The sequence below is a fragment of the Penicillium canariense genome (assembly GCF_028826845.1).
Source record: "Penicillium canariense strain IBT 26290 chromosome Unknown utg000001l_segment0_segment0, whole genome shotgun sequence".
NCBI lineage: Eukaryota > Fungi > Ascomycota > Eurotiomycetes > Eurotiales > Aspergillaceae > Penicillium > Penicillium canariense.
The window spans coordinates 851,190-874,980 of NW_026622728.1; the positions used below are offsets into that span (position 1 = coordinate 851,190).

The window sequence follows — 23,791 nt, forward strand, 5'->3', positions numbered from 1 at the left end:
GCGGGAAAGCCGCGGCAGCTGAAGCAATTCAAATGGCTCTGGTGGGGGGGTCAATCATCGATGACGGACAGCAGCAGAGCTGTCCACCGTCCAATTCCAGGTGCACAACACCCGGAGTCCGGCCGGAAATGCAGCAATTGGGTCCAACTTCTGCCATGCAGCTGGCAAATTGCGATATGCTCCATATTGGTCATTTCATGCCTTTGGGTGGCACAGGGCCGTGCAGTGGACTGAATCTTCCCGAGAGCATCACCAGCTGCTCGGTGGCTTGATAACTAAACCCGATCTCCATCCCGAAGGTGCAGCTGAATTGGGCAATCTCCGATAGATGTCATCATCCGCTTTGGTTAGCACTTGACGGTTCATATGAAGTGTCACTTACGTTACTGTTGCAATGTTGACCAGATTGCTAGGCCTCTTGTGCAACGCTCAGTGGGAGTGGCCTCGAGTCTTGCGGTGATTGCTGCTAGTTGATAACCTATTTAGCTTGTTTGCCACGGAACATGGCGCAGCAAATAATGAGTTATCTGAAGCGAGGTTTTTTAATTTGATACTTTCCAACGTCTCTGAGATCGCTGCCTGAAAGAAGGTGATTGATATTGTGACTATAAACAGGTGAGATAATGAGAAAAAGAAACAGGAGACATGCCGTCAACACCACTGTAGATCAAGCAAGTGAATAAATAAAAAAATCTCAAATCTGACAGGATTCCGTAGTTGGTCTTGTCGCAAGCAGCGCACTGCGTCGCCCGAGCTCCCTGGATCTCAAAGAACGCCATCAATGCCATCAACCCGCTCAATTACTGTAGTGATGGAAACAGAAACTAAGCAAAAAGCACCATCGTCTGGCTTCTATCCACTCGTGGTCTTGGTTGCGGTTTTCTCCAAATGCTTATACCTCCACTCGTACTGTGCTAACTGCCTTTTATCGGTCGGCGAGAGGCTCTTGCCTTTCTCTGCTAGCTCCTTCTCAAGTTGTTTGAGCATCTCCCATCGCTTGATGATTTTGGCCTGGGCTTCCGAAATCGACGCGAGATTGGTGTCCTGGGAGGCAATGCGCTCGTCAATAGTGGAGTGGTATGACAGCTTGGCGTGGAAGAGGGCCATCTCGGATTCGTCATACTTGAGCCCTTGTGCCTCGGGTATCGCAGAGGTATCTTGGGCTCCCTTAAGAGGCATCGTGAGGTTATTAAGTAGGCAGGTAAATAGCGAGCGACAGGTCTCACGGAAAAGCTGATGCCGAATTCCGCCTGTTGGAGGTTGGGCTTCGGGGGAGAGGACCACGAAGGTGAACAGGAGGCAGGAGGGGCAATATATCATACTATGTGAACGAAACGCGATGTATAGAAATCCCGAGCAATCGAAAATAGAAGAGTGGTTCACCGAGCAATGTCTTTTCTGGGTGCAAACAATTTAGATCATGGTTTTAAAAAAAAGGCGATTTCAAGGATGGAAGGAAAAGGACCGACGATGGGGAATTCTAGTAAGAGGCTTGATGAACAAAGTATCCAATACTCCTTAAGTATATAGCAGTAACCCGTAAGCTCACCTTATTTGCCCTCCATGAAAGACCTACCCTACAACCCACCCCCAGGGTGTCACCAAAGGGGGAGGGGGGCAGCGACCACAAAAGCCCCCCATTGCAGCGCGGGGGGGCTGTAAACAGGACCAAGCCATCCCGGGAAAAGAAGGAGATCGAAAGGCAGGCACAAAGTTCATGAAGCCTTTCCAACAACGGGACCCTCGATGGGACTCTTTAAGCGGGACTCGAAGCATTGCCAGCGCGCACCGAAAGGTGACGTCCCGTTTACGTCCCCAAAGAAAAAGAAAGTGACATTTGTCTCGTGATGACGATCATCAAGCCAATGGACACCACTGCGGTACTCTCTCAGGTGCCTATTGGCAGTTCGATGGTGACACCATTTTTCCTCAACCGTCCGCACACCCGGACAAGCACGGCTGGAAGGGTCTGTTGATAGCAGAGGCATGGACGATGCAGCAGTACTGTCTCGGTCCGTATGGCCGTGCGCGCATGTTGAGGCCTGTGTGTCAGGGTCAAGAACAGAGAGGCAGAGAGGCAAAGAGGCAGGGAGGCAGAAAGGCACGGTTACAGAGTCGCTAGCAGCTTGTCTCAGGCTGTCGCCAGCCAGTTGGATCTTCGCCCGGCTTACACTGTCAAAGATTTGAAAAGAGAAATGGAGCACGAAAAGCCAGAGACGAGACTAACTCCACTACTCATCACGCGGGAAATCGGGAATCACAAGGGCGGAGCTGCTCAACCGATGGGGAGCGAACGATGTTGATAGGCGACCCCTCCAAATTACACGAAAATAGAGTTGATGTAGCCTCCAGTAATCGAGCCTACCCGCCGTCTCACCATCGCTCCCTATATTTTGTCGTTCTGTGGATGAGGAGAGTCGCAAGGTGGGCCACTACCCGCTATGCGGTCTAAGACTCTTCGATATCTGCATGGAAGAATGGAACAAGAGAGAAGTCCGTTCCGACTCTCCCCAAGGTTCCGACGTGTGCTATCTTAAGCATTACAAATAGAGGCCGGTACTGTGGGACCCAGGAAGACAAGTAGAATACAATGATCTCGAGAGCTTTCCAGCAACGGGGATCCGCCTGATTTCTAATGATAATCTGGAATTTTGACAATGGATGACAGCAATCAGGCACAGCAAAACCCAACCAAACAAGCCAATGGCATGATATTTATTAACAACATCAGCCCTCCCGTCATGCGGTATACATGATGTGTATGGCAGCACATCATAGCACCTGTAGCACTGTTGGATGCAAGGAGTCGGTTGATCACTCTGCATTTAGAACGATACATGATATCCCAATCCAATTCTGGAGAGACATCTATATGGAACGTTTGGATCTCTGAATGTAGAGGTTGCAGTGATCGAGGACAAGACAGACAGGGAGGAGGGAGTTTGGGGGGTCACGTAACTCGGTACCTGATCCGTTCGTGTTACGCTGCCTGCCGACATGTATGAGACCTCTTAAGATTTGATTTGAATCCAGCCTAGTGGCAATGGTGCTCGGAGAAAAAAAGAGTTAAGGTTGACACTATTTGTCATTGGGGGTGCATTGGCGTGGGTCGCCAGGCTAATTAGGGCTGAGATGTATCATCTGATTTGGCGCGTTACCCGTTAAGCGTAAAGTCGGGAACATGGCCCTAGTGCTCCATTGACAATGACCAAATCTTGAACCGATGCTTTGATGCTTTCTTTGCCATGCTATCGGTGGGGGTAATGGAAGACGGAAATGGTGCAACAGAACGAAGCACCGCTCCCGACGGGTAGGCGCAGCTACATCGGATCCAACTTCGTTTCATCCATTCCGCACAGACACTTGTCCTTCTAATATGTGTAGCATATCCTAGGAGAGAGACTTGATCTTCCAAATCCCACTCTTCTGGGGAGATACATAATGGCTAAGAAAAATGCATGTCCTCGCGAAGCAACTTTACACGTCAGCTAAGTGCAAAACGGGAATTGGTGAGCGGATAGATGCAGATTGTTGATTTCAAGTGCGGCCCCCGCAATAAAAGTCGCAGACATTTGACCCTCGTGCTATATAAAAAGCTTTAGCAGTGGCGTCTGAATGGCAATGCACACTATCGCCGCACTACCTAGATCGGGCCTCCTCATCTCGTGTTGCTGCCAATCTCTCCTTCTTGGCCCTTTGGATATCCAGCGACATTTTGACAGGGGGCACGCCAGGTGTTTCAAACACAGTGTCTATCTCCTCCAAGCTAAGACCGCCTGTCTCCGGGAAGATGAAATAGGACAAAATCAGCTGGACGGTGTTGTAGACGATGTATACCACCCAGATCTTATATCCCACTTTAGCAATGCCGACGCTAATGCCATATGTCTGCGCTGCACTCGCACCACCCTGAATGAGACTGTAGAGACCCATACCCTTCGCACGAAGTGGCAGCGACAGCACCTCAATAGGGTACAAATTATGCATAGTCGCAATGAGCGTTGCCGAGAAAGTCTGGTACAAAAAGATCCAGAGGAGCGTAAGCGCGGCCGCAGCATGGGTTGCATGGAGACTATACTGCCACGAAGTGATGGTTGTTGCGGTCTGGAAGATGATCATGCTGATCAAACCCGATATGATAAGAGTTCGTCTGCGGAACTTATCGACAAGGAGAGAGCCGACGGCCGTAAAGACGAAGTAGACCGCTGTGGTGCCGATCGTAATACCGAGTTGTTGCTTCGTGCCGGTGATACCGACGGTTTCAAGTGCATCGACCATCTATCAAGGAGGTCAGGGAGTTTGGTTAGTAACCGCAGAGATACACGCAACAGAGAGACAGCCTCTTACGTAGTATGTGATGATGCTTCCTCCATTCCATTGTTGGAAGACTGAGTACAGTGCCAGAACCAGCAGACGGTAGCGAGCCATCTTTGTAAAGAACACCCGGTAATCCCAAAAGGCTCGGAAGCCAGTCTGGTCATTCTCAAGGGATTCCTCAATTTGAGATACCACAATCTCAACCACAGGCTCATTGATGTCGGTGCTGGTGGTGTGATACTTAGCCACGACCTGCTTAGCCTTTTCACGGTTGCCTCTCATGACATAATAACGTGGAGATTCAGGAGTCAGCAAGTAGATGGTCAAGCAGACAATCGCCGGAAATACCGCCTCGAGAAGGAGGGGGATTCTCCAGCATTTATTTCCAGCGAGGTTGGCGAGGCCGATCATGGCACCCAGCATGGCCAGACTACCCACCTGGAAACACGCACCAAAGAAACCGACCATGCGGCCGCGGAGGTGAATGGGGGAAATTTCACCAATATACTGGGAGCTGGACATAAGTGCAGTGCCAAAGCCCATGAAGAAGCGGCCAGCCATAAACATTGGCAGGTTAATCGCGCAACCCTGCAGAATGGCGGCAAAGATGACAATTGCGTTTCCGAGAAAATTGATTCCACGACGACCAATGACATCGGCGAGGGCCATGAACGGAGCGCCGCACACCGTGCCGATACTCATCAAGGCATTGATGAGGCCGTATGTGCCACCGCTGGTGCCAAAGCCAAAATATGTGTGCCATGCCTCCAGCGCATTGATGCCGCTAATCACGCCCCAGTCAATCCCGAAGCCGGCTTGGTTGCAGCCATGCACAAACATGATGAGACCCAGGCGAAATCCAGTCCATGAAAAAACGGTTAGGGACTCCTGAGATAACTTCCATAAATCCTCTTCAGTCAACCGTGCCAACACCACCTCCTCAATATGCTCCTGTCCTTTCTCCTTGACCACCTCGGCTTCAGTGACGTCTGTCTTCGCCATGATACCAGAGTGTCGGAGATCGATGTCGGTGATCGATATATCTCAGGCAAGAGGGTCGTTCAAGGAACGAAGCCAGCCAAGAATTGTCGGGCTATGAAGTTATCCTCCGTCACACCCGATGGGAAGCAAGGGGGGTTAACTCGTGGTATTTCTGCACCGGCGGGCATCAGTCACCCAACCAAGCTAGGAGATATAAGAATTCAGGCGGCTAAGCTACCGATTACCCCAGCCAGTTCTGTCACGGATATGCAGATGGGCCGAGACTAAAACAGAAGCGCGTGAGCTTGATGGTCGGGGTCGGTAGACTCGTCATGGCGTGACCTACCTGCAAATACAGAAACCATTGGCGGTTTATCGCCGTTTGTGGAAAACTGGCGCTAGTCACGTTGACCATTTGGAGGTGGACTTCGTATTGATTGGATTCCATGTCTCGCTAGCAATGCAAGCTTTGTTCGCTGGACGCACCCTAATTGGGCCTTGGTCTCTTAGTCTCTTAAGAGGCCAACGCCAAATGCAAGAGATTCTCCACCACTGAGAAGCGAGTGCGGGGAACCCAGTAGATGGTGGTGGCTAGACCGGGATACAGGGCTGATCATTCTTGGCTTTCTACGCTAGTCCTGATATTCGGTTCAAAGCTAATCTGGGTGGGAACATCCGGGGCGTGGCTAAAATTTACCCGGTTTGCATCCGAGGGCGGACTTCATGGCTGAATTGAGAGATGATAAGGTGTTTACTCTTTACTCCATTCGGGTATTCGGGTATTAGGGTATATTACATATTCCAACGCCTACTGCACCTCACCTCATGCCAAGCTGCCATTCGCTTGCCCGGAGATTAGCTCATCTCAAGTCACTCTACACACGCGCAAAGGATATAGTCGACCGATCGTTTCGTACACTCGACTAAAGCAGGGGAACAAGATGAGCAAACTTTGGTACAAGCAGCCCGCAACTAGTTGGAATGAAGCCCTTCCAGTGGGAAATGGGCGCCTGGGTGCTATGGTCTACGGCCGCACCGAAACAGAAATGCTCCAGTTGAACGAAGACTCGGTGTGGTATGGGGGTCCTCAAGACCGTACCCCCCAAGATGCTTTACAATATCTCCCACGATTGAGAGAGGCTATCCGCACAGAAAACCATACCGAAGCTGAGAAACTGTCCAAACTCGCATTCTTTGCCAATCCAATTAGCCAGCGACAATATGAACCTCTCGGCACCCTTTTCCTGGACTTTGGTCATGTACCGGATCAAGTCACGAACTATGAACGCGAATTGGACCTTGAATCTGCTACGGTGAATGTGAGCTATAGTTATCGTGGGACGGAATATGGACGACAAGTCCTAGCAAGCTACCCGGACAATGTTCTCGCCGTTCGAGTTGTCTCTTCGCCGAAGGCCGAATACGTGGTCCGGTTGACCCGGATGAGCGAGCTGGAATTCGAGACAAACGAGTACCTGGATGATGTTTCTGCTTCAAATGATTCTATCATGATGAATGTTACACCGGGGGGCCGAAATAGCAACCGTGCTTGCTGCATTGTTCGTGTCCAATGCGACGACGTGGGGACAGTCACCAAGGTTGGAAACAACTTGGTGGTTAAGGCTTCCGAAGCTCTTATTCTGATCGCAGCGCACACAACGTTTCGTCATGGATATCCCAGTCAGGGAGTATTCGAAGATATCGGGAGGGCACTTTGCTACGACGTCGCACAGCTAAGGGAGAGACATGTCACGGACTACCAGGCGTTGTATAACCGGATGCATTTGCAACTATCCTCTGACTCGCCAAACATTCCAACGGACATACGGCTACAGACCGCTCGGGATCCCGAATTGATAGCATTATATCACAACTATAGTCGATATCTTCTGATATCATCCAGTCGCGATGGAAACAAGCCCCTCCCTGCGAACTTGCAAGGCATCTGGAATCCCTCCTTTCACCCAGCATGGGGCTCTAAGTTTACCATCAATGTCAATCTGCAAATGAACTACTGGCCCGCCAATGTGTGTAATCTGTCCGAATGCGAGGCTCCACTGTTCAGCCTGCTCGAGCGCATGGCAGAGACTGGGAAGGCCACGGCCCGTGTCATGTACGGATGTCGAGGCTGGACTGCCCATTCATGTACCGATATATGGGCGGATACCTCCCCAGTTGACCGGTGGATGCCGGCGACAATCTGGCCACTGGGGGGTGCCTGGCTATGCTATCACATCTGGGAGCATTTTCAGTTCACTCGAGACCACGCATGCCTGCGGAAGATGTTCCCTGTCTTGCGAGGATGTGTGGAGTTTCTTCTTGATTTTTTGATTGAAGATGCCTCTGGAGAATATCTGGTGACAAACCCTTCAGTTTCGCCGGAAAATTCATTCTATGACCTCCAGGGGCAGAAAGGGGTGTTGTGTGAGGGATCTACAGTCGATAATCAAATTGTGGATGCTATTCTAGGCGCATTCGAATCTTCTACAGAGCAACTCGGCATTTCGGATAGCCTTCTTCCATCGGTCCACGCGACACGAGGCCGACTGCCGCCCATGAAAATAAGCGATTCGGGCTATCTTCAAGAATGGGCCGTTGATTATGCCGAGGTCGAACCTGGACACCGTCATACCTCGCACTTATGGGCGTTATACCCCGGAAACGCGATCATACCCGCAAAAGAGCCTGACTTGGCGCACGCTTGTGGTGTGGTCCTGCGTCGACGCGCTGAGCACGGCGGCGGCCATACAGGCTGGAGCCGAGCTTGGCTTGTCAATCTCCACGCTCGGCTGTTTGAAGCTGAGGAGTGTAGTAAACACTTGGATCTGCTCTTTGCCCAGTCCACATTGCCGAATCTACTGGATAGTCATCCGCCATTCCAGATTGATGGCAACTTTGGCGGTGGTGCGGGAATCATCGAAATGCTGATACAATCTCATGAGCCAGGGTTGATTCGGTTGCTTCCAGCTTGCCCAAAGGACTGGAAAGGGGCCATTCGGGGAGTACGCGCGCGTGGAGGCGTGGAACTGAATTTCAGTTGGGATGCTAGATCTCTTCTCTCGCTGACTGCCATAATACCAAAGTCTGGGGGACTGTTTACCATTTGCTTCCCCTATGGAGATGAGACCCGCCTGGAAGAAGTTGAGGGTCCGGGTCATCATATTATAATTGAGGCATAGAATAACCCAATGTATAGAGAGAGAGGCAAAAGTCGAACAGATCCTGTAACACAAGGAGTGTTTCAATATGTCGTAGTCGAATTCAGTCATTTTGTTTCTGGACCACTATAATTCGGTGCATTTGACGCATCGTCCCCACATAAACTAATCCCTGCTCGCTCGGCCTTGCCTAGATCAGCACGGAATAACCTCCGTGTGTCCCGAGTCCTGGATAAAATAAAACACAGAATCCGACAGATCATGAGCCCTTAGCCGGGTAGCTCATTGATGAGATTATTCTGAAATTATTGGACCGCGCAAATTAGCGATATCAACACCGCCCTCCTAATTAAAGACATCGCCTCCGGTGACAAACCATAACATTCCTCGACGATGGATTTGCAGTCTGTGCAAGATCTCAAAGGCGTTCTCCGGTCTGATTTTTATCACGGCTATGCTACCGCGGCAGCGCAGATTGAAGGTGCTTGGAACAAAGATGGCAAGGGCATTTCGATCTGGGATACCTTCGGCCATACCCCCGGCAAAGTCTCCGACGGAAGTACGGCGGACGACGCGGTGCGATCGTACGAGTTTTATCGCGAAGATGTAGCGCTGATGAAGACCTACGGAGTGAATGCATACCGTTTCTCGATCGCCTGGTCCCGCATTATTCCGTTAGGTGGCTGTGATGATCCCGTCAACGAGCAAGGCATTCAATACTATTCGAGCTTGATTGACGAGCTTATCCGGAATGGCATCACCCCGTTTGCCACGCTTTTTCACTGGGACATCCCCCAGGCCTTGGAGGATCGGTATGGCGGTATGCTGAACCAGAACGCGTATACGCCGGATTTCGTGCGCTACGCGCGGGTCTGTTTCGAGCGATTCGGCGATCGCGTTAAGCACTGGATCACTTACAATGAGCCTGGGGTCTACACTCTGGCCGGCTATGCGGCTGGTGTGCATGCCCCCGCTCGATCGTCTTTCCGAGAGCGCAATGCAGAAGGCGACTCGTCCACCGAGCCTTTCATTGTCGCTCACACCGAGCTGGTGTCCCATGGATATGTCTCTCGAATGTACCGCGAGGAATTCCAGCCACATCAGAAAGGTAGCATCGGGATTACCCTACATGGTAACTGGTCTGAGCCGTGGGACGAGGAAGATCCCCTTGACCAAGCCGCAGCAGAGCGGGCACGCGAGTTCGAGATTTCCTGGTTTGCCGATCCCGTATACAAAACAGGGGATTATCCGGCATCCATGCGTGCGCAACTTGGCGACCGATTGCCTCGATTCACAGCTGAGGAATCCAAACTGGTCCTCGGAAGTTCCGAGTTCTATGGCATGAACAGCTATACGACCTTTTTCGTGAAGCATAAGACGACCCCACCGGATATCAACGATCACAAGGGCAATGTGGAGATCCACGATGAGAATCGCCACGGCATTCCACGAGGCGAGGAAAGTGATACTCCGTGGCTTCGCGCTGCCCCGGAGGGGTTCCGGAAGCTGCTGAACTGGATCTACAAGCGGTATCAAATGCCGATCTATGTCACGGAAAATGGTACTACCGCCAAGGGAGAAGTGGCCCCAACCCCGGATGTCCTCGACGATCAATTCCGCATCAAGTTCTTTGAGGGATATGTGGGAAGCGCTCTCGCGCGAGCCGTCAAGGAAGATGGGGTCGACATCCGATCTTATTTCGCGTGGACATTCACCGACAATTGGGGTAAGTACCCGGTCCCCTTCTCGCAACTCACGACAACGACGACTGACTGTCTGTAGAATGGGCCGCTGGATATTCCGATCGATTCGGGTGCACATTTATTGACTTTGAATCGGAAGAAAAGAAGCGCTACCCCAAGCAGTCCGCTTATTATCTGGACAAGTTGTTCACACATTTGATCAGGGAGGCCTAGAGGCTGGCTGGTCTGTCATTGTCAGAAGGATGAATCAAGCCCCATTGAATTAATTTATCAAATTAGAACAAATTCTGTACCTCTGATCCTTTGTCCCAATTAGCCCGTCATTCGCATATCATAGGTACAGTACGTCGGATGGTTCATCGCACCATCTCTAGCGCATGGAGAGTGGAGTACGAAGCAACTTGAACTCATATCTGAGTCACCCAGAGGCATCATCATATCTGTACGCAGATAGTGTTCTCCGCAGCATAGACCTTCCCTTCCGAGGCACAATCTGACAACATGGCCAATTGGGGGAGTTCATTGCGATGGGCTTATCGGCTAGTCCCCGCGCGACCCCAACTGACGGAAGCGCAGCTCGGCTGTTGACGGACTCGGCGTAACCGCCGATAAACGACTCATTTAACAAGCAGAGACTCTTCCTTGGTGATTTTGGACATATCAGATATCATATAACTGGAGTGAAGGTTAAACGAACGCACTGCGATGGCCGACGGAGGACCGATCCAACTTAGGCTGAGGGGTAGCCCGCAAGAGGTACTGTGCTTTCATGCTCGGGGGTTTGGGATTTCCCGTTGTATTTGCCCAGGTGGAAGCTGACATGGGTTTCTTATACAGATTGGTCTTGAACATGGGCGGGCATTGCGGGACCAGATCCGCAGTCAAATCAGCATCTACGAAGAGATGTTCGAATACACCTCCAAGCTATCCTGGCAGGCGGTCCGCGAAGTCGCTAAGGAGTTTCAGCCTGTGCTCCAAAAACTGACTCCCCATCTCTTTGCGGAGATGGAAGGTATCGCCGAGGGAGCGGAGCTCGATGTACTCGATATCGTGGCGCTTAACTGTCGCAGCGAGATTGCCCTGGGCAAGTTCTCCGACGGATGTACGACATTATGCTGGAAGAAGAGTGACAATGCTCGCGTACTATCTCAGAACTGGGACTGGACGGCGCGAGTGAAGAAGAATCTGGCTATGGTCTCCATCGAGCAGCCGGGAAAGCCGACGATATACATGATCACCGAGGTGAGATCTTCCATGGTTCCATTCAGAATGGATTCGTAATTGATGGATTAACTCCGGTCGTCTTCATCTAGGCAGGAATTGTTGGCAAGATTGGATTCAATTCCGCCACCGTGGGGACCTGCCTGAATGCCATTCGTGCCAACCCGATGATCAGCAGCAAGCTCCCCATCCACGTCGCTCTTCGACTATGTCTGGAGAGTACCTCTGTTGCCAACGCTGTGAACACCCTCGAGACGCTGGGCGGTGTTGCGTCTGCCCAGCACATTCTGGTCGCCGACAGCACCACGGCATTGGGGCTCGAGTTATCGCCAGTGGGCGACAAACATATCCCTGAAGACGCATCTGGGCTGATTGGCCACACCAACCACTTCATTGAGAACCGATTTGTGGAGGAGCCGCCGTGGCTGTCGGGCTCTCCCATCCGCCTGAAGCGATTGGGACAATTGACCTCGGAGCTGATCGCGAGTGGGGTGAAGGGCGATGCCATTACGCCTTCCTTGCTGCGGGAACGGATCTTCTCCGACACTTTTAATGCCCCGCAGGCAATCTGCTGCCGCGAGGACGAGTCTCGTCACATCTCGACGCGCAGTAGCTCACTGTTCAACATTATCATGAATCTGGACCCACAGAATCTCGGCGCGGAGGTCGTCTGGGGTCGACTGGGCTCTGGAGAAGAAGGCCCTGTCTTGAAAATGCCCTGGTAAACGTATGATCTGCGGCATCGTTGATCTATGACCCATTTGGTTGGACTTGTTGAACGGAGAATGGCTGTAGAGGCTTGCAGACTGTGTGATAGGCCGAGACTAGGATTGGAAATGAAAGCCCCCGCAACCACCATGGCCATCTTGGTAGAACTGGGGGTTCTGTCAGTATGATCAGACCAGGGGATCCTACCTGATCGAGACTTGGGATCCCAGATCGGAGTAGAAATACGGACTTCGTAGATAGGCTTGCCAAGTAGCACCACCAAGTAGCACCATCAAGTAAGGTGTTTGCTCCCTGCAGGATTGGGGCTGTCTGGACGTGCGCTCTCGAGAGTGATTGGCAATTGGCAATTAGCAATTAGCAATTTGTAGCAGTGGACATGGCTCGGCAAATTGGGCCTCCACTTGCCGACTGCGTACTTTGGATCGTCATTTACGCCGGCAATCACGCCAAGTCCCGGCCTGTTGTAGTTGATGCCCATAGTGCATTGCCTCGGTCGTGCAGCGCATAACAATCGTCCCACTGCATATTTATGATCGCCCTCTCGGCCTGTCCAACGCCATAACGTGGCCCGCCCCCGGCTGCGGTGGAATTGGCAGCTCAGATACTGTTCCATTTCAGTGCGCTTCATTGAGTCTCATAGAGTCGGCCTCGTATGGCGGAAACTGTTCAGTCTGGGGAACGCGAGCCCCTGCTGGGCCAGGCTGGCCACACGAACGACATTGTTCGCAATCTGATTACGGGTGACTGCTTTCCGCATTGCATATCTCTTCATCACTGACGGACTCTAGGCTCCGCCAGCGTGGCCCAGGCGGGGATTTGGATTGTACGTGGTTCCTCGCGCTCGTTCCACCGATCCTCTGATCCTCTGATCCTCTGATCCTCTGATCCTCTGATCCTTCGATCCTCTGATACTTCGATAGCTGGCTGCTCTTGTCTGGTCCAACCTTCTGGCCCACCCGCTCGCGCTCTTCACGGGCCATCCTGTACGTCTCCAGTTCCCCTCATGCAGCCACCTCCCGCTCGTCTTCTCCTTGATTGCGCTTTGTCTAACCCCCGCTCTCCTCAGCTGCTCGCTAGTTCGGCCCTACTTCTGCAAGTCCAGGCAGCCCTCATCCTCCAACCCACCGCCACTCCCGACCAGAAACGTCTCGGGACCCGCATCCACTACAGCATTCAACTGCTCAGCATCCTGTGCTTCCTCGGCGCCTTTGTTGTCATCGAGCTGAACAAGGGAAGTCATCCTCACTTCGTTTCGCCGCACGGTATCCTCGGCCTGATCACCGTCATTGCCGTGGTTCTCCAAGCCTCAGTCGGAGTCGTCCAGTTCTTCCTACCCATTCCTGTTCTCGGCAGTGCCAACGCCGGAAAGCGGATCTACAAGTATCATCGCGGGGCCGGCTATGTTCTGCTACTGCTGGAGGTTTCGACTGTCCTGGCGGCGACCCAGACGCCGTACAACTTCAATGTCATACACATCCCAACCTGGCCGGTCGTCGTCGCGATGATCCTCACCGTGCTGGGTGTGGGTGCCCGGATTAACACACATAAATTGGGACTGGGGGATACTTGAGATGCCGAATATGACGGATGTGCCCGCTATACTACCAGCTAGTCGGATTGGACATTGGAAGAATTGTTCAATAAACTTTCATGAAATTAGAATCCCAAATAAATCGAGTAGACGGGAGCGCGCGTCCCAGTGGCCCCACCCAGCGAGCCCGCGCGAAACGATCCACTTCTTCCTTCTCCAAACGCTCTCTTTCTCAACCCTCTCGTCCATGGCGCCCTCTCCCTCGCCGTACATCTGCTTTAATTGCAGATTAACGCCCCAAAATGCATTGACCCGACTTCAGCGACGCACCTTCTCCACCACCCGGCGCCACCAGCAGATTCTCCGTCCTGCGACTGCGCCAAAGCCCACGCCGGACGTGAAGCATATCCGCAACAATGTCGAGCTCTACGCCCGGAATTGCATAGACAGGAACTACGCCGGCCATGCGGAGTATCCGTCGAGAATCCAGCTTCTCTCTGATGAAGCGAGGCAACTCGATCAAGACCTGAAGTCGCCGCGCTCACGGATAAAGCAGCTGGAAAAAAGATCGCCGAGCTGGCCATCGCGGCGAAACAAACCCCCGCCAACGGGACACAGAGCAGGGAGAAAGGGTTGGAGTCAGAGGGAGAACTGGAAAGCCTCAAGTCCGAGGCGCAGCGCTTGAAGGACGACTCGCACGCCATGACCATCCGCAAGTCCAATTGTACCGATGAGATCCACCAACTCGCCCTGTCCCTCCCGAATCTGTCATCCGCCGAGACCCCCGTCGGCGACGTCCCCCGTCTCGTCAACTACCTCAACTTTGACCCCCAAGCACCACCCGCCTGGACGCGTCAGTCACCCGCCGAGCTCCAGGCTCGGTCGCACGTCGCCATCGGCACCGAGCTCGGCCTCCTCGACTTCACAAGCTCGGCAACCACGACCGGATGGGGGTGGTACTTCCTCGTCAACGAAGGCGCCATGCTCGAGCAAGCGCTGGTCCAGTACGCGCTGGGCGTGGCACGCCGCCGCGGCTGGAAGATGGTCGCCCCGCCATCCATCGTCTACTCCTACATCGCCGAGGCATGCGGCTTCCAGCCGCGTGACCAGCACAACGAGCAGCAGATCTGGTCGATCGAGCAGAACGAGCGCGACCGCGACACCAAGCCGCCGCGCTCGCTAACGGCCACCGCGGAAATCCCCCTCGCGGCCATGTACGCGGGCCGCGAGATCCGTGCCGCAGAGCTCCCCATTAAACTGGTGGGTGCGAGCCGGTGCTATCGTGCGGAAGCCGGCTCGCGCGGTGTAGACACGAAGGGGCTGTACCGCGTACACGAGTTCACCAAGGTCGAGCTGTTCGGCTGGGCGGATATTCTCGACGCCGCAACCGGCCAGCCGACCTCGGACACGCTCTTTACCGAGCTGCTCGACATTCAAACGGAGATCCTGACGGCCCTCGGGCTCCCCTGCCGTGTACTGGAGATGCCGACCGGCGATCTGGGCGCTAGCGCAACCCGCAAGCGCGACATCGAGGCGCTCTTCCCCTCGAGATACCGCCCTGCGGCTGCCGCCTCGAGCGCTGTCGACCCAGCGGTGTCAGAGCTTGAATCTGCCTGGGGCGAGGTCACCTCTGCCTCCATCTGTACCGACTACCAGAGCCGGCGACTAGCGACCCGTGTCCGCGGCAGTGTGCCGAAGGAGTCGCGGTTCCCGCATACCGTCAATGGAACTGCTATGGCTGTTCCACGGGTGCTAGCCGCTATTCTGGAGCATGGGTGGGATGCGGAGCGTGGTGTGGTAGTTGTGCCGGAGGTCCTGCGGCCCTGGATGGATGGCATGGAGATCATTGGCCGGCGGGACTAGCATAAATGGGTGGATGATTCTCCAGTCTCCATTTCTAGGATTTGTATATTATTGTAGTAAATCTCGGGGGCTGTATGTATGTATGTATGTATTACTTGGATAATCGAGATATCCAGTTTGCGTGATGCTTACTATCTGCTTTCACGGGGATGTCTGTAGCTACATTACGGCATCCCCGACGTAGATGGAACCTCGACGCAGTGGAGAACCAATACCGATGTATTCAATTGAATCCGAATAGAGGAGGATCAAGGCACAGATAAAGAGGAATGGGCCAGCTGCGGATGGTATGCTATAGTACACGCGCGGAGCAATGATAATCCAAGGGAATACAACGGTGGTGATAGATTAATGCACAGCGACCGAGCCCAGGCACGGAAACCGCAGGAGAGAGGGCAAAATAATACAACAGGGAAACAATGGTGGGGAGAGTCATTCGAAATGAGCCCGCAGTTTGCAGTGCGCCAGGTCGTTAAACGATTAATTTCGGTCGTTGAAACGATTAATATCCAGTTAATTAGTGTGCCGCCACCTTGCCAGTCGTTTTGGCTATAGTGTCATCACCGATTGAATATGAGGAGCTCCCGTCGCCAAACATGGAAGAAATTTCGTTCACGGAACATGAAACATGGCGATTGCCGTATCTGAACGCATGGCGCGTCATACGCTGGTAGAGTCAAGACGACAGGGACAGAAAGGAAAATATGAAAATGAAAGACATGCCAAACATGCTATTGTGATAGAACAGAGTTCGGAAAGAACAATTGCTGAAGATCATGCCGTGGTTCCATTGGTCATGGGCATGCTTGCTTGTTCTCGCTGGCTAGCAATGGGTTCGCCCGAAGCACCGTCGGGGATGTTAGACCCATCGATAGACTTCAGATCAGACATGAAATCTTTGGCGTCGGCGGCATTCGTCTGGTCCGCATCGCCGTCATTGAAGTTAGGCATCTCCAGCGCAACACCGCTATTCTTCTTCACCTTCTTCTTGCTGGGCTCTGATGGACCTGCCTTGGCCGCGGCGGCATTGGGCGGTGCAGGGCGCTTCTGAGGGCTCGAGGTGTTTCCAGACACACCAGCCATGTGAGGGATCTTACCAGATGCGGGAAGACGAGGCTTAGTAGCCATGGGCCTTTGCTTGGGGGTAACTCGAGATCTTCCACGAGCGGCTCGTCATTGTTCGCATCCAGCTTGCCCTTGAAGTATTGTTGAACCAGCCCGATCTGGTCACCCACATTCTCCACCGTAATCCGAGGATACGGAGGCGGCGGGGTGAAGACATCTTCAGTCTGAATGGAAGTGGTGTTCTGTGCCTGCGCCGCGTTGAACATGCGGCTCGGGAGCAAGTGCAGTGGCACACTATTGAAGGCAATGCCGAACTCGACGTCTAGTCCAAGTTCCTTGAAGCCAAGGAAATCATCATTGATATCGTCCGCAAATGTTCCAGTGACAAACTGATCGCTGCCATCGGCAAAGGCTTTGGAACCGTCCTCGCCACCATCTGTAAGAGCCGGGCGCAAGAGCTCAGTGAAGAGATACTTCAGGCGATCGTGTGCCGAGGCAAGCTTAGTTCCCAGTCGTTCGACGTCGTCTTTGATGTAGGACTCAAGCTCCTCAATATCAATACCAACGGCGGCCAGAGAGTGAAGAACAATTTCAGGTTCAGTGTACGCAGGTTTCCATTCCGCGGAAGACGTAGCATCCTCACATTCAGTGACAGGAACCTTCGGGGCTTCGATATAGGATTTAACTGTCTCGCCAATCTTTTGGAAGAAGTCCGCTGCGATATCGGTCGCGACCTCGAGAGCGGAAGGCTGGTACTCCTCAAAACCAGTGTGATAGAAGATTTTAGCGACAGATCGCTGCAGTGCTGCTCGGCAGGTTCCAGGTGCAATCACAGGGCCATTATCGTTCATAACGTGAGGTGAGATGTCTTGTTCGGCAAAAGGCTCAGGGTTGTACTTTTGAAATTGATTTGCATACATCTGACAACTTATTAGTCTCACATTCCAATGTCGTCTGAGGTATCGGGATATTAAGTGTTCATCTAAGCACATACCTGAGCCTGCAGCTGCATCTGTTTCACGATGCCCATCTTCGAACAAATCTTACGCGTGTCCTGCATCTGTCGCATATTGGCATCCAGCTTGCGAGACAACTTGCTATCGGGTTGAGTGAACCTGCCCTGAGGGAGGACCCTGAGGAACTCTTCGGATGCATCCACGATATTTCCGTCGGCATCTTCCCTCCAGGCAAGACGCTCTGGAAGGTCGGGTACACCAGACATAACATCGTAGTAATACGGAAGCATTTTGTCTTCTTCGACCTCGATACCCTCTGCCAGGGATTCGCCAGCAGCCTCGGGCTCCATGGCTTGGGATCCCGGATCATGTACCTTGTCACCTTCAATCGCAGCTTGCTTTTCGTGACGAAGCCATCGGCGCATACCGGCTTTGGTTCGGAGCAAAGCTGGCTCGTCAGGATTGAGCTTGTCGCCCTTGAGGAGACGATGTCTCTCCGCGGCGATTAGAGCTCGATCTTTCTTTGTCACCTGCTTCCACACTTTGAACTCGGGATCTTCAAATTCCACGCCGGAAACTGAGAGCGCACTGAGGGAAGTAGTGGAAGTTGTGGGCACGTCGATCTCCATCGCATCGCCCTGCTGGCTAGCTGCAGTACCCACGCCTGCACCAGCGGGATGATCGGAAGGAGTGTGGGACCCAGGAGGCGGGGTGGAGAAACCGTTTTGGCTTGCTTCCATGGCGGTATCCGAATCCGCACTAACAAGAACCGGCGGTTGGCTGGAAGGGGCAGCTGGAGGTCCTTCAGAACCACTAGGGGTGTTGCGAGATGGAGCTGTACCCTTCTTAGAGGATTTGCCCGGAGCCTTCCGTCCCCGAGAAGACATGATGGGTTCATCATCACTTTCTTCAGCACCATCGAGCTCTGCAAGCTGCAGTCGACGTTCCTCAGCTTCAACCTCGGCACGGTCCCTAATGGTGATTTCAGGGATCAAAGGTACAAGCTTCTCAGTCTCCTTTCGCATGTACAGAGCATGCTTCCGTAGAAAGTGCTCCGGGTTTGTGTTGTACTTCAGACAGTTCAGCCAAATCAGATTGAGGTCATCCACAAAATCTTGCTTCGACTTGTATTGCAGGCCCTTGAGCTTCTTGGTCATCGTTCCGAGATCCATTGGGTGTTTAATGACTGTTACAAGGGGTTAGTGCAAGGCAAAGAAGGTAAGAGTGCACAAGTCTTACTTGTGTAATAATCCGGCGCATCACGCTTATTGACGCGAGTCAAAAAAGCAGTCGAATGTTCGGTCATAGCTTTGAGTTCGCTGAGAACCTTCTCCGCAGCTTCATACAGCTCCTCCTGGCCAATCTTGTCCTCGCTAGCCCATTTGCTGCGATTCTTGCGGACTTCGCTCAGAAGACTACGAAGCTCGGCATCAGATGCCTGCACCATATCGCGCTTCTTGTCGATTCGAGCGATGAGGTTCTTTAGCGTCAAGCTGGAAGCACCGAGGTTCGTGTTGCTCAGGGAGCTATACCCATTGGAACCGCCAGCCGCATTATTACCACCATTTGCTTGCTGGCCAGAAATTTCAGCCTCAACCTGGCGCTCAGACTCCTCCAACCGTTGTTGGTCCAGCATAGCGTCTCGATCGCTCTCGAGTGTATAGAACAAGGTATGGAAGCTCCGCTTAGCAGCTTCTTCCGTCGCCTTTTTGTCCTCTGCAAGCTGTTTCCGAATATCCTCAAGTGTCTCCTTCTTTGGTTCTTTCATCCCGTCGGCACTGATGGAGGCTGCGGTGCCCGGGCGTTGCGCCGGGGGTGCAGCGCCGGGGGTATCTTGCGACGGCAGGAAGGACTTCGCTTTCACAGGGGAGTCGGTGGAATCAGCCATATCCGCATCGTCATCTTCGTCGTAGTCGTCATAGTCGTCATCGAGTTTGCGGGCAGGCTTGGTGGGTGCCGTTGAAGGGGGTGCCGGCGCATCGACGCGTTCAGGTTGGCTCTCCGGCTGGTCGGAGTCCGTGACCACGGCGCCGACAGCATCGTTCTCAGAGTAGCGGCCTGAAAAGAGCGCGTTTATTTTCGCTTCACTGCGCCGATACAAGTCACGGAATTGGGCAATGCGCGGATCCTCCTCGATCGCGATATCTGGCTCCGATGTCATACTACCGGGGTTCGGCCCATCGGCGCTGATAGAGCCGCGCATTTGGGGAGTTCGCGAGCCTGATAGGGTCTTGACCAAGCCATTGACGGGGCGCGGTGAGTCCTGATGCTCATCCGGAGGACGAATATTGCCCGGGGGCCAGGCGTTGTGACCGAGCGACATGCTCGCTCCAAAACCCCGGATATGGGGCGGGCGAGACTCGATCCTCCACGGTTGGGATCACAGTCCGAAGAAATCACGACAAATGCGTTTGACAAGGGGAAAAAGGCATAGAGATGTGCCTCACAAGTGGCCGAAGCAGCAGGCGATGTCAAAAAGCCCAACAGCGATGGCACGGCGGCGAGGTTTGATGAAGAAGATGACGGCTTCTGTAGGGAAGTTTCTCTGGACGGGGATGAAGTACGCCAGGCGCGAAGGCGGAGAGACGCGGCAGATTGCAAGGGAGCCATCGACGGCGACGACATACACTCTGTCATTGACGCTGGACTGCGCGACCTCCCTTAGTCGATTGTTCTATTGCCTCTTGGATTGTCCTGCGGGATATATTGACTGCCTTGGTACTTTCACCTCGCAGCGTTCAGAAACACCGTCCAGCTCCACATATGACGCACTGGCACCAGCTGGGGCCAAGTGATCATCGTCCGCTTTACTATCACTCCGGTGCTAGCTGAGAACTGTGCTGCCACCCTGTCCACCGGGACATTGTGTAACTTTAGACCAAAATCACCAAGCTTTCTCTTCTCTTCTCTTTCTTCATTATGCGGATCCGCTACCCTTTTGCAGGTATGTGCTTGACAGTCAGAGCATCCTCTGATAGCCCATTTCCGCTAACCACCACACTTAGGAGCTTTCGTCTTCCTCCTGATCCTGGCTGGGTATATCGGTCTTCTCCCACACAGCACCTCCTCCACTATCCCGACAAATCTCCAGCCAAATGATAAGCTCCTTCACCTCGTCACCTTTTTCCTCCTATCCGTTGCTTTCTACTGGGTCTTGGATACCACGCGGCGGCGCACTCTACACATAACTCTGCTGGTCTGCACACTGGGTTTGGGCATTGGCTCGGAAGTTGTACAGGGGTTCCTTCCAAACGACCGCGCTTTCGATCCTTTCGATGTCCTCGCCAATGTTGTCGGCAGCCTCGGCGCCGTGGGTCTGTGTGGCTGGTACCACCGCCGTATGCTGGACCGTCGCCGCAAGAACCGCTTTGGCATGATGGAAGGTGAATCTGATGACGTCGAGCTTGGAGTCGGAGTTGGGGGCTCCAGGGAAGAAGATGGGCTCGAGCCACAGGAGTCCGGTGTGATGAACTTGGAACAAGAAGTGGACAATTGGGATGAGAATGCTGTTGACAATTGGGACAATGAGGATGGCCCGGGATCTTCCGAGCATCAAGCTGAACCTCCAAGCTACCATGAAAGCCAACCGGCGGGAGAGGTCACGACGAAACGCATTGACTAACGGTTCTAGGCCTATTTGGACTACCTCGAATCAACAGAACGACAAATTGATGCACCGCCGATTTTGATGTTGGCTGTCGTATTTCCCGTTTCATGATTATTATACTGATGCCTTGATCGATCTCATGGTGATATGATACCAGTCATTTTAGTTCTGATGTATTTTGCACAGCGTTTGTGTTGTTTTTGATTTCACTTCGTTTTGGGGGTCGGCAATAGCTCTACATCGGATCTTGGTGAACGGTAGATCTTGCTTGGTCTCGAGTTATATTGCAGGTTCCTTTGTCGACAATTGTTTCCCAGAAACTTCTCCAATGCCGGTGCTTTTCTGGGCAACACCCGGCACAATGCAACTAAAGCTATAACCAGCTACAGTAACCACGTTGGTTTCCTCATAATATATATAACTTTTCAAGGCTGGCGATATGTAAAGTTACCTATGGAGACAGACGGTTCATCAGAGCCATGAGGCATGAGAGGGACTATTATGTCTACCATAGACTTCCTTACAATTTGTATATAGATTGCTGGTTGCGCGAATCTGGAGTTCGATCGACCGAGCAGTTGCAGAAACCATTCGAGAAACCGCTAATATACAGCAATTCTAAGGCAAAGACTAGGTAACTCCAGTCAACGGGCATAGAACTACAGAGGGGGCCAAGGGGCGAAAAACAAGTGACCGTGCAGACTGGGGGTATTTCAAAAAAGGGCAAAGTATAATCAAGGGTGTTTCAAACGCAGGCGAAGACATGGAAGGCAGGATAGGTAAACAAGACAAGTAAAGAAGCAATCAGAAAGATAACAAAACAAGATGATCACAAACACCGGATGCCATGGTATGATGCAAGAGGACAAATGAAATCTTCAGGGACTCATGATCAAATCGTGTCGAGTAGGAAGGGGTAGATAGCACGCCGAGCCCATCTAGCAGCGGATGCAATAGCCAGCTTCCGAGAATAAAAAGATAGAAACAACGGTGACGAACGGCTGAGCTGCGCATTAATCATTGTCGGAGACCTCGGACGTTCCATTCGGAGTTGCAACTCGGTCGGGGACAGCCTCCAATTCAGGCTTCGACGCAGGCAAGTAGTCGGGTTGGTCGCCCAACTTGGCCACCTTGGCAGATCGCGGCTCATCCGGTTGGCTTTCAGGCGACTCATTGTTCTGCACTGGGATCTTGCCCAGCTTCGAATCCGCCTGCTCTCGGAGAACCTCGTAGATGAACTGCATCTGCATTTCGTTGTAGACCATCATCATGCGTTGTTCCCGCATCTGATTCACTGTTTCAAAAACAGGGTCGGTCTCGGGATCGGCTACCTGCAGCAGCTGGCCCGATTCCAGCTCTTGCAAGAGGTGGTCGAGAGCGATGAAGGTTCCTGTGCGGCCGACGCCGGCGCTGCAGTGGACCACACGTGGATTGTCAGGGCTGCATTTGGAGGCCGACAGTCTAATCAGTTCAAGCAGTGCTTCACGGTCGCTTCCCTCTGGCTTGGAATAATCCGCCCAGCCTGCGAAGAGAAAGTGCCAGACGATCTTCGACTCCGAGCCGATGGTCAGCTCAAGCTTTCGGATCTCTGAGCGTGATTTGGCATCGAAAGTCGACTCTAACAAGCTGACCTTGCCAACGCCCCGGGAAGGTTCCTCCTGGCTGGATTCATCATTCACGAAGGGGTCCGACTCCTCTTCCGATAGAATCATCGAAGGCTGCTCCGAGTCCAGAGGGAAGTACTGGGCGCATTTCTCCCGGCCCGCCTCGAAGGTCTGGGTCAGCATGACAATCACCCCCACATCCTTGCTTTCATGGAAGACCATGTGCCAAAAGTGTGAGAGATGGCCAAGCTTGGGTCCCTGCAGCATGAAATGAGTGGTGCGTTCCACCGGTGGCCCCAAAGAACCACGCATGCCCAAGGGGGTTGTCCACGTACCTGTGTCGCAATATAGCTCCTCTCCTCCTGCGTGACGGAGTCCTTCAAGGTGATGGGAGAGGCGTTGATGAAGTCACACTCGCCCTCGGGCACCCGCAGATGGATGCGGCAGTTGGCCCACGCCTGCACATTGACATATCGATTCCGGGCCTTGACTTTCGGATCGCCCTCGAGGGCGTAGGGGTGGGCGGGATCATTGGACAGCATGCCCTCGGCCAGGCGCGTCCGCTGCATCCACTCGAGGTCCTCAAACTTGTCGTGAATCTCTGCAGGAACAAAGCGGTCAGTCCACAGGCTCCCACGTGTGTGTGCGGGAGGAATTTGGCTATTCTCCGATCGGCGCATGCACCCCTCACTCACCCGAGACCGATTGGCACAGGAACGGCGGGACATCGTCCGTATCTCCCACCTCCAACCGGGGATTTCCCTGCTCAGGCATCTCAAGGCCATCGCTGTCAGCCGGCAGACCTCGCTTGGTAGTCTGGACGGTTGTGTCGATCTTGATGGACGGATGCGACATTTTGGCGGCTGCAATCTTTTGGAATGCGCGAACCTTGCCGATCACGCCGCGCGCCTTCCGGGAGACGGCTTGGCCCTTGGAGCGTTTTTTGGTGCTGCGCGGGGCCGGGGCCGGGGAGGGGTCGGGGGAAGGCGAACGAGAGGCTTCGTGGTCGGTGCTGATTTCCAGTTGATCGATACCGTAGGCCGCGGCCGAGACCTG

At 53.1% G+C, this 23,791-nt stretch overlaps 10 protein-coding genes across 10 annotated transcripts; 6 read left to right on the plus strand and 4 right to left on the minus strand.

The window, feature by feature from the left end:
• Positions 1-852: 852 nt before the first annotated feature.
• N7482_000287 (uncharacterized protein) lies at positions 853-1,179 on the minus strand (the record flags this gene model as incomplete). The annotated part of the gene is made up of 1 exon (XM_056682412.1): positions 853-1,179. One exon carries the CDS (start codon positions 1,177-1,179, stop codon positions 853-855), a length of 327 nt encoding a protein of 108 aa, XP_056546018.1.
• A 2,460-nt stretch (positions 1,180-3,639) lies between these two features.
• Positions 3,640-5,319, minus strand: N7482_000288 (putative MFS sugar transporter protein; the record flags this gene model as incomplete). Its single annotated transcript, XM_056682413.1, has 2 exons — positions 3,640-4,278; positions 4,348-5,319. The coding sequence occupies 2 exons, from the start codon at positions 5,317-5,319 to the stop codon at positions 3,640-3,642; spliced, it is 1,611 nt and encodes a 536-aa protein (XP_056546019.1).
• A 920-nt stretch (positions 5,320-6,239) lies between these two features.
• Positions 6,240-8,477, plus strand: N7482_000289 (glycoside hydrolase family 95 protein; the record flags this gene model as incomplete). The annotated part of the gene is made up of 1 exon (XM_056682414.1): positions 6,240-8,477. The coding sequence occupies one exon, from the start codon at positions 6,240-6,242 to the stop codon at positions 8,475-8,477; it is 2,238 nt and encodes a 745-aa protein (XP_056546020.1).
• A 372-nt stretch (positions 8,478-8,849) lies between these two features.
• On the plus strand, positions 8,850-10,372 carry N7482_000290 (uncharacterized protein; the record flags this gene model as incomplete). The annotated part of the gene is made up of 2 exons (XM_056682415.1): positions 8,850-10,182; positions 10,239-10,372. The coding sequence occupies 2 exons, from the start codon at positions 8,850-8,852 to the stop codon at positions 10,370-10,372; spliced, it is 1,467 nt and encodes a 488-aa protein (XP_056546021.1).
• Positions 10,373-10,864: 492 nt separating this feature from the next.
• On the plus strand, positions 10,865-12,105 carry N7482_000291 (putative acyl-CoA:6-aminopenicillanic-acid-acyltransferase; the record flags this gene model as incomplete). The annotated part of the gene is made up of 3 exons (XM_056682416.1): positions 10,865-10,915; positions 10,997-11,401; positions 11,473-12,105. The coding sequence occupies 3 exons, from the start codon at positions 10,865-10,867 to the stop codon at positions 12,103-12,105; spliced, it is 1,089 nt and encodes a 362-aa protein (XP_056546022.1).
• A 1,007-nt stretch (positions 12,106-13,112) lies between these two features.
• On the plus strand, positions 13,113-13,679 carry N7482_000292 (cytochrome b561 domain-containing protein; the record flags this gene model as incomplete). Its single annotated transcript, XM_056682417.1, has 1 exon — positions 13,113-13,679. One exon carries the CDS (start codon positions 13,113-13,115, stop codon positions 13,677-13,679), a length of 567 nt encoding a protein of 188 aa, XP_056546023.1.
• Positions 13,680-13,887: 208 nt separating this feature from the next.
• Positions 13,888-15,503, plus strand: N7482_000293 (putative serine--tRNA ligase DIA4; the record flags this gene model as incomplete). The annotated part of the gene is made up of 2 exons (XM_056682418.1): positions 13,888-14,111; positions 14,165-15,503. 2 exons carry the CDS (start codon positions 13,888-13,890, stop codon positions 15,501-15,503), a joined length of 1,563 nt encoding a protein of 520 aa, XP_056546024.1.
• A 774-nt stretch (positions 15,504-16,277) lies between these two features.
• On the minus strand, positions 16,278-19,847 carry N7482_000294 (SAGA histone acetyltransferase complex subunit SPT7; the record flags this gene model as incomplete). Its single annotated transcript, XM_056682419.1, has 4 exons — positions 16,278-16,547; positions 16,601-17,488; positions 17,563-18,710; positions 18,764-19,847. 4 exons carry the CDS (start codon positions 19,845-19,847, stop codon positions 16,278-16,280), a joined length of 3,390 nt encoding a protein of 1,129 aa, XP_056546025.1.
• Positions 19,848-20,443: 596 nt separating this feature from the next.
• Positions 20,444-21,146, plus strand: N7482_000295 (VanZ family protein; the record flags this gene model as incomplete). The annotated part of the gene is made up of 2 exons (XM_056682420.1): positions 20,444-20,468; positions 20,530-21,146. The coding sequence occupies 2 exons, from the start codon at positions 20,444-20,446 to the stop codon at positions 21,144-21,146; spliced, it is 642 nt and encodes a 213-aa protein (XP_056546026.1).
• Positions 21,147-22,144: 998 nt separating this feature from the next.
• Positions 22,145-23,590, minus strand: ptpB (tyrosine protein phosphatase PTP1; the record flags this gene model as incomplete). The annotated part of the gene is made up of 3 exons (XM_056682421.1): positions 22,145-22,993; positions 23,071-23,336; positions 23,431-23,590. 3 exons carry the CDS (start codon positions 23,588-23,590, stop codon positions 22,145-22,147), a joined length of 1,275 nt encoding a protein of 424 aa, XP_056546027.1.
• Positions 23,591-23,791: the final 201 nt, after the last annotated feature.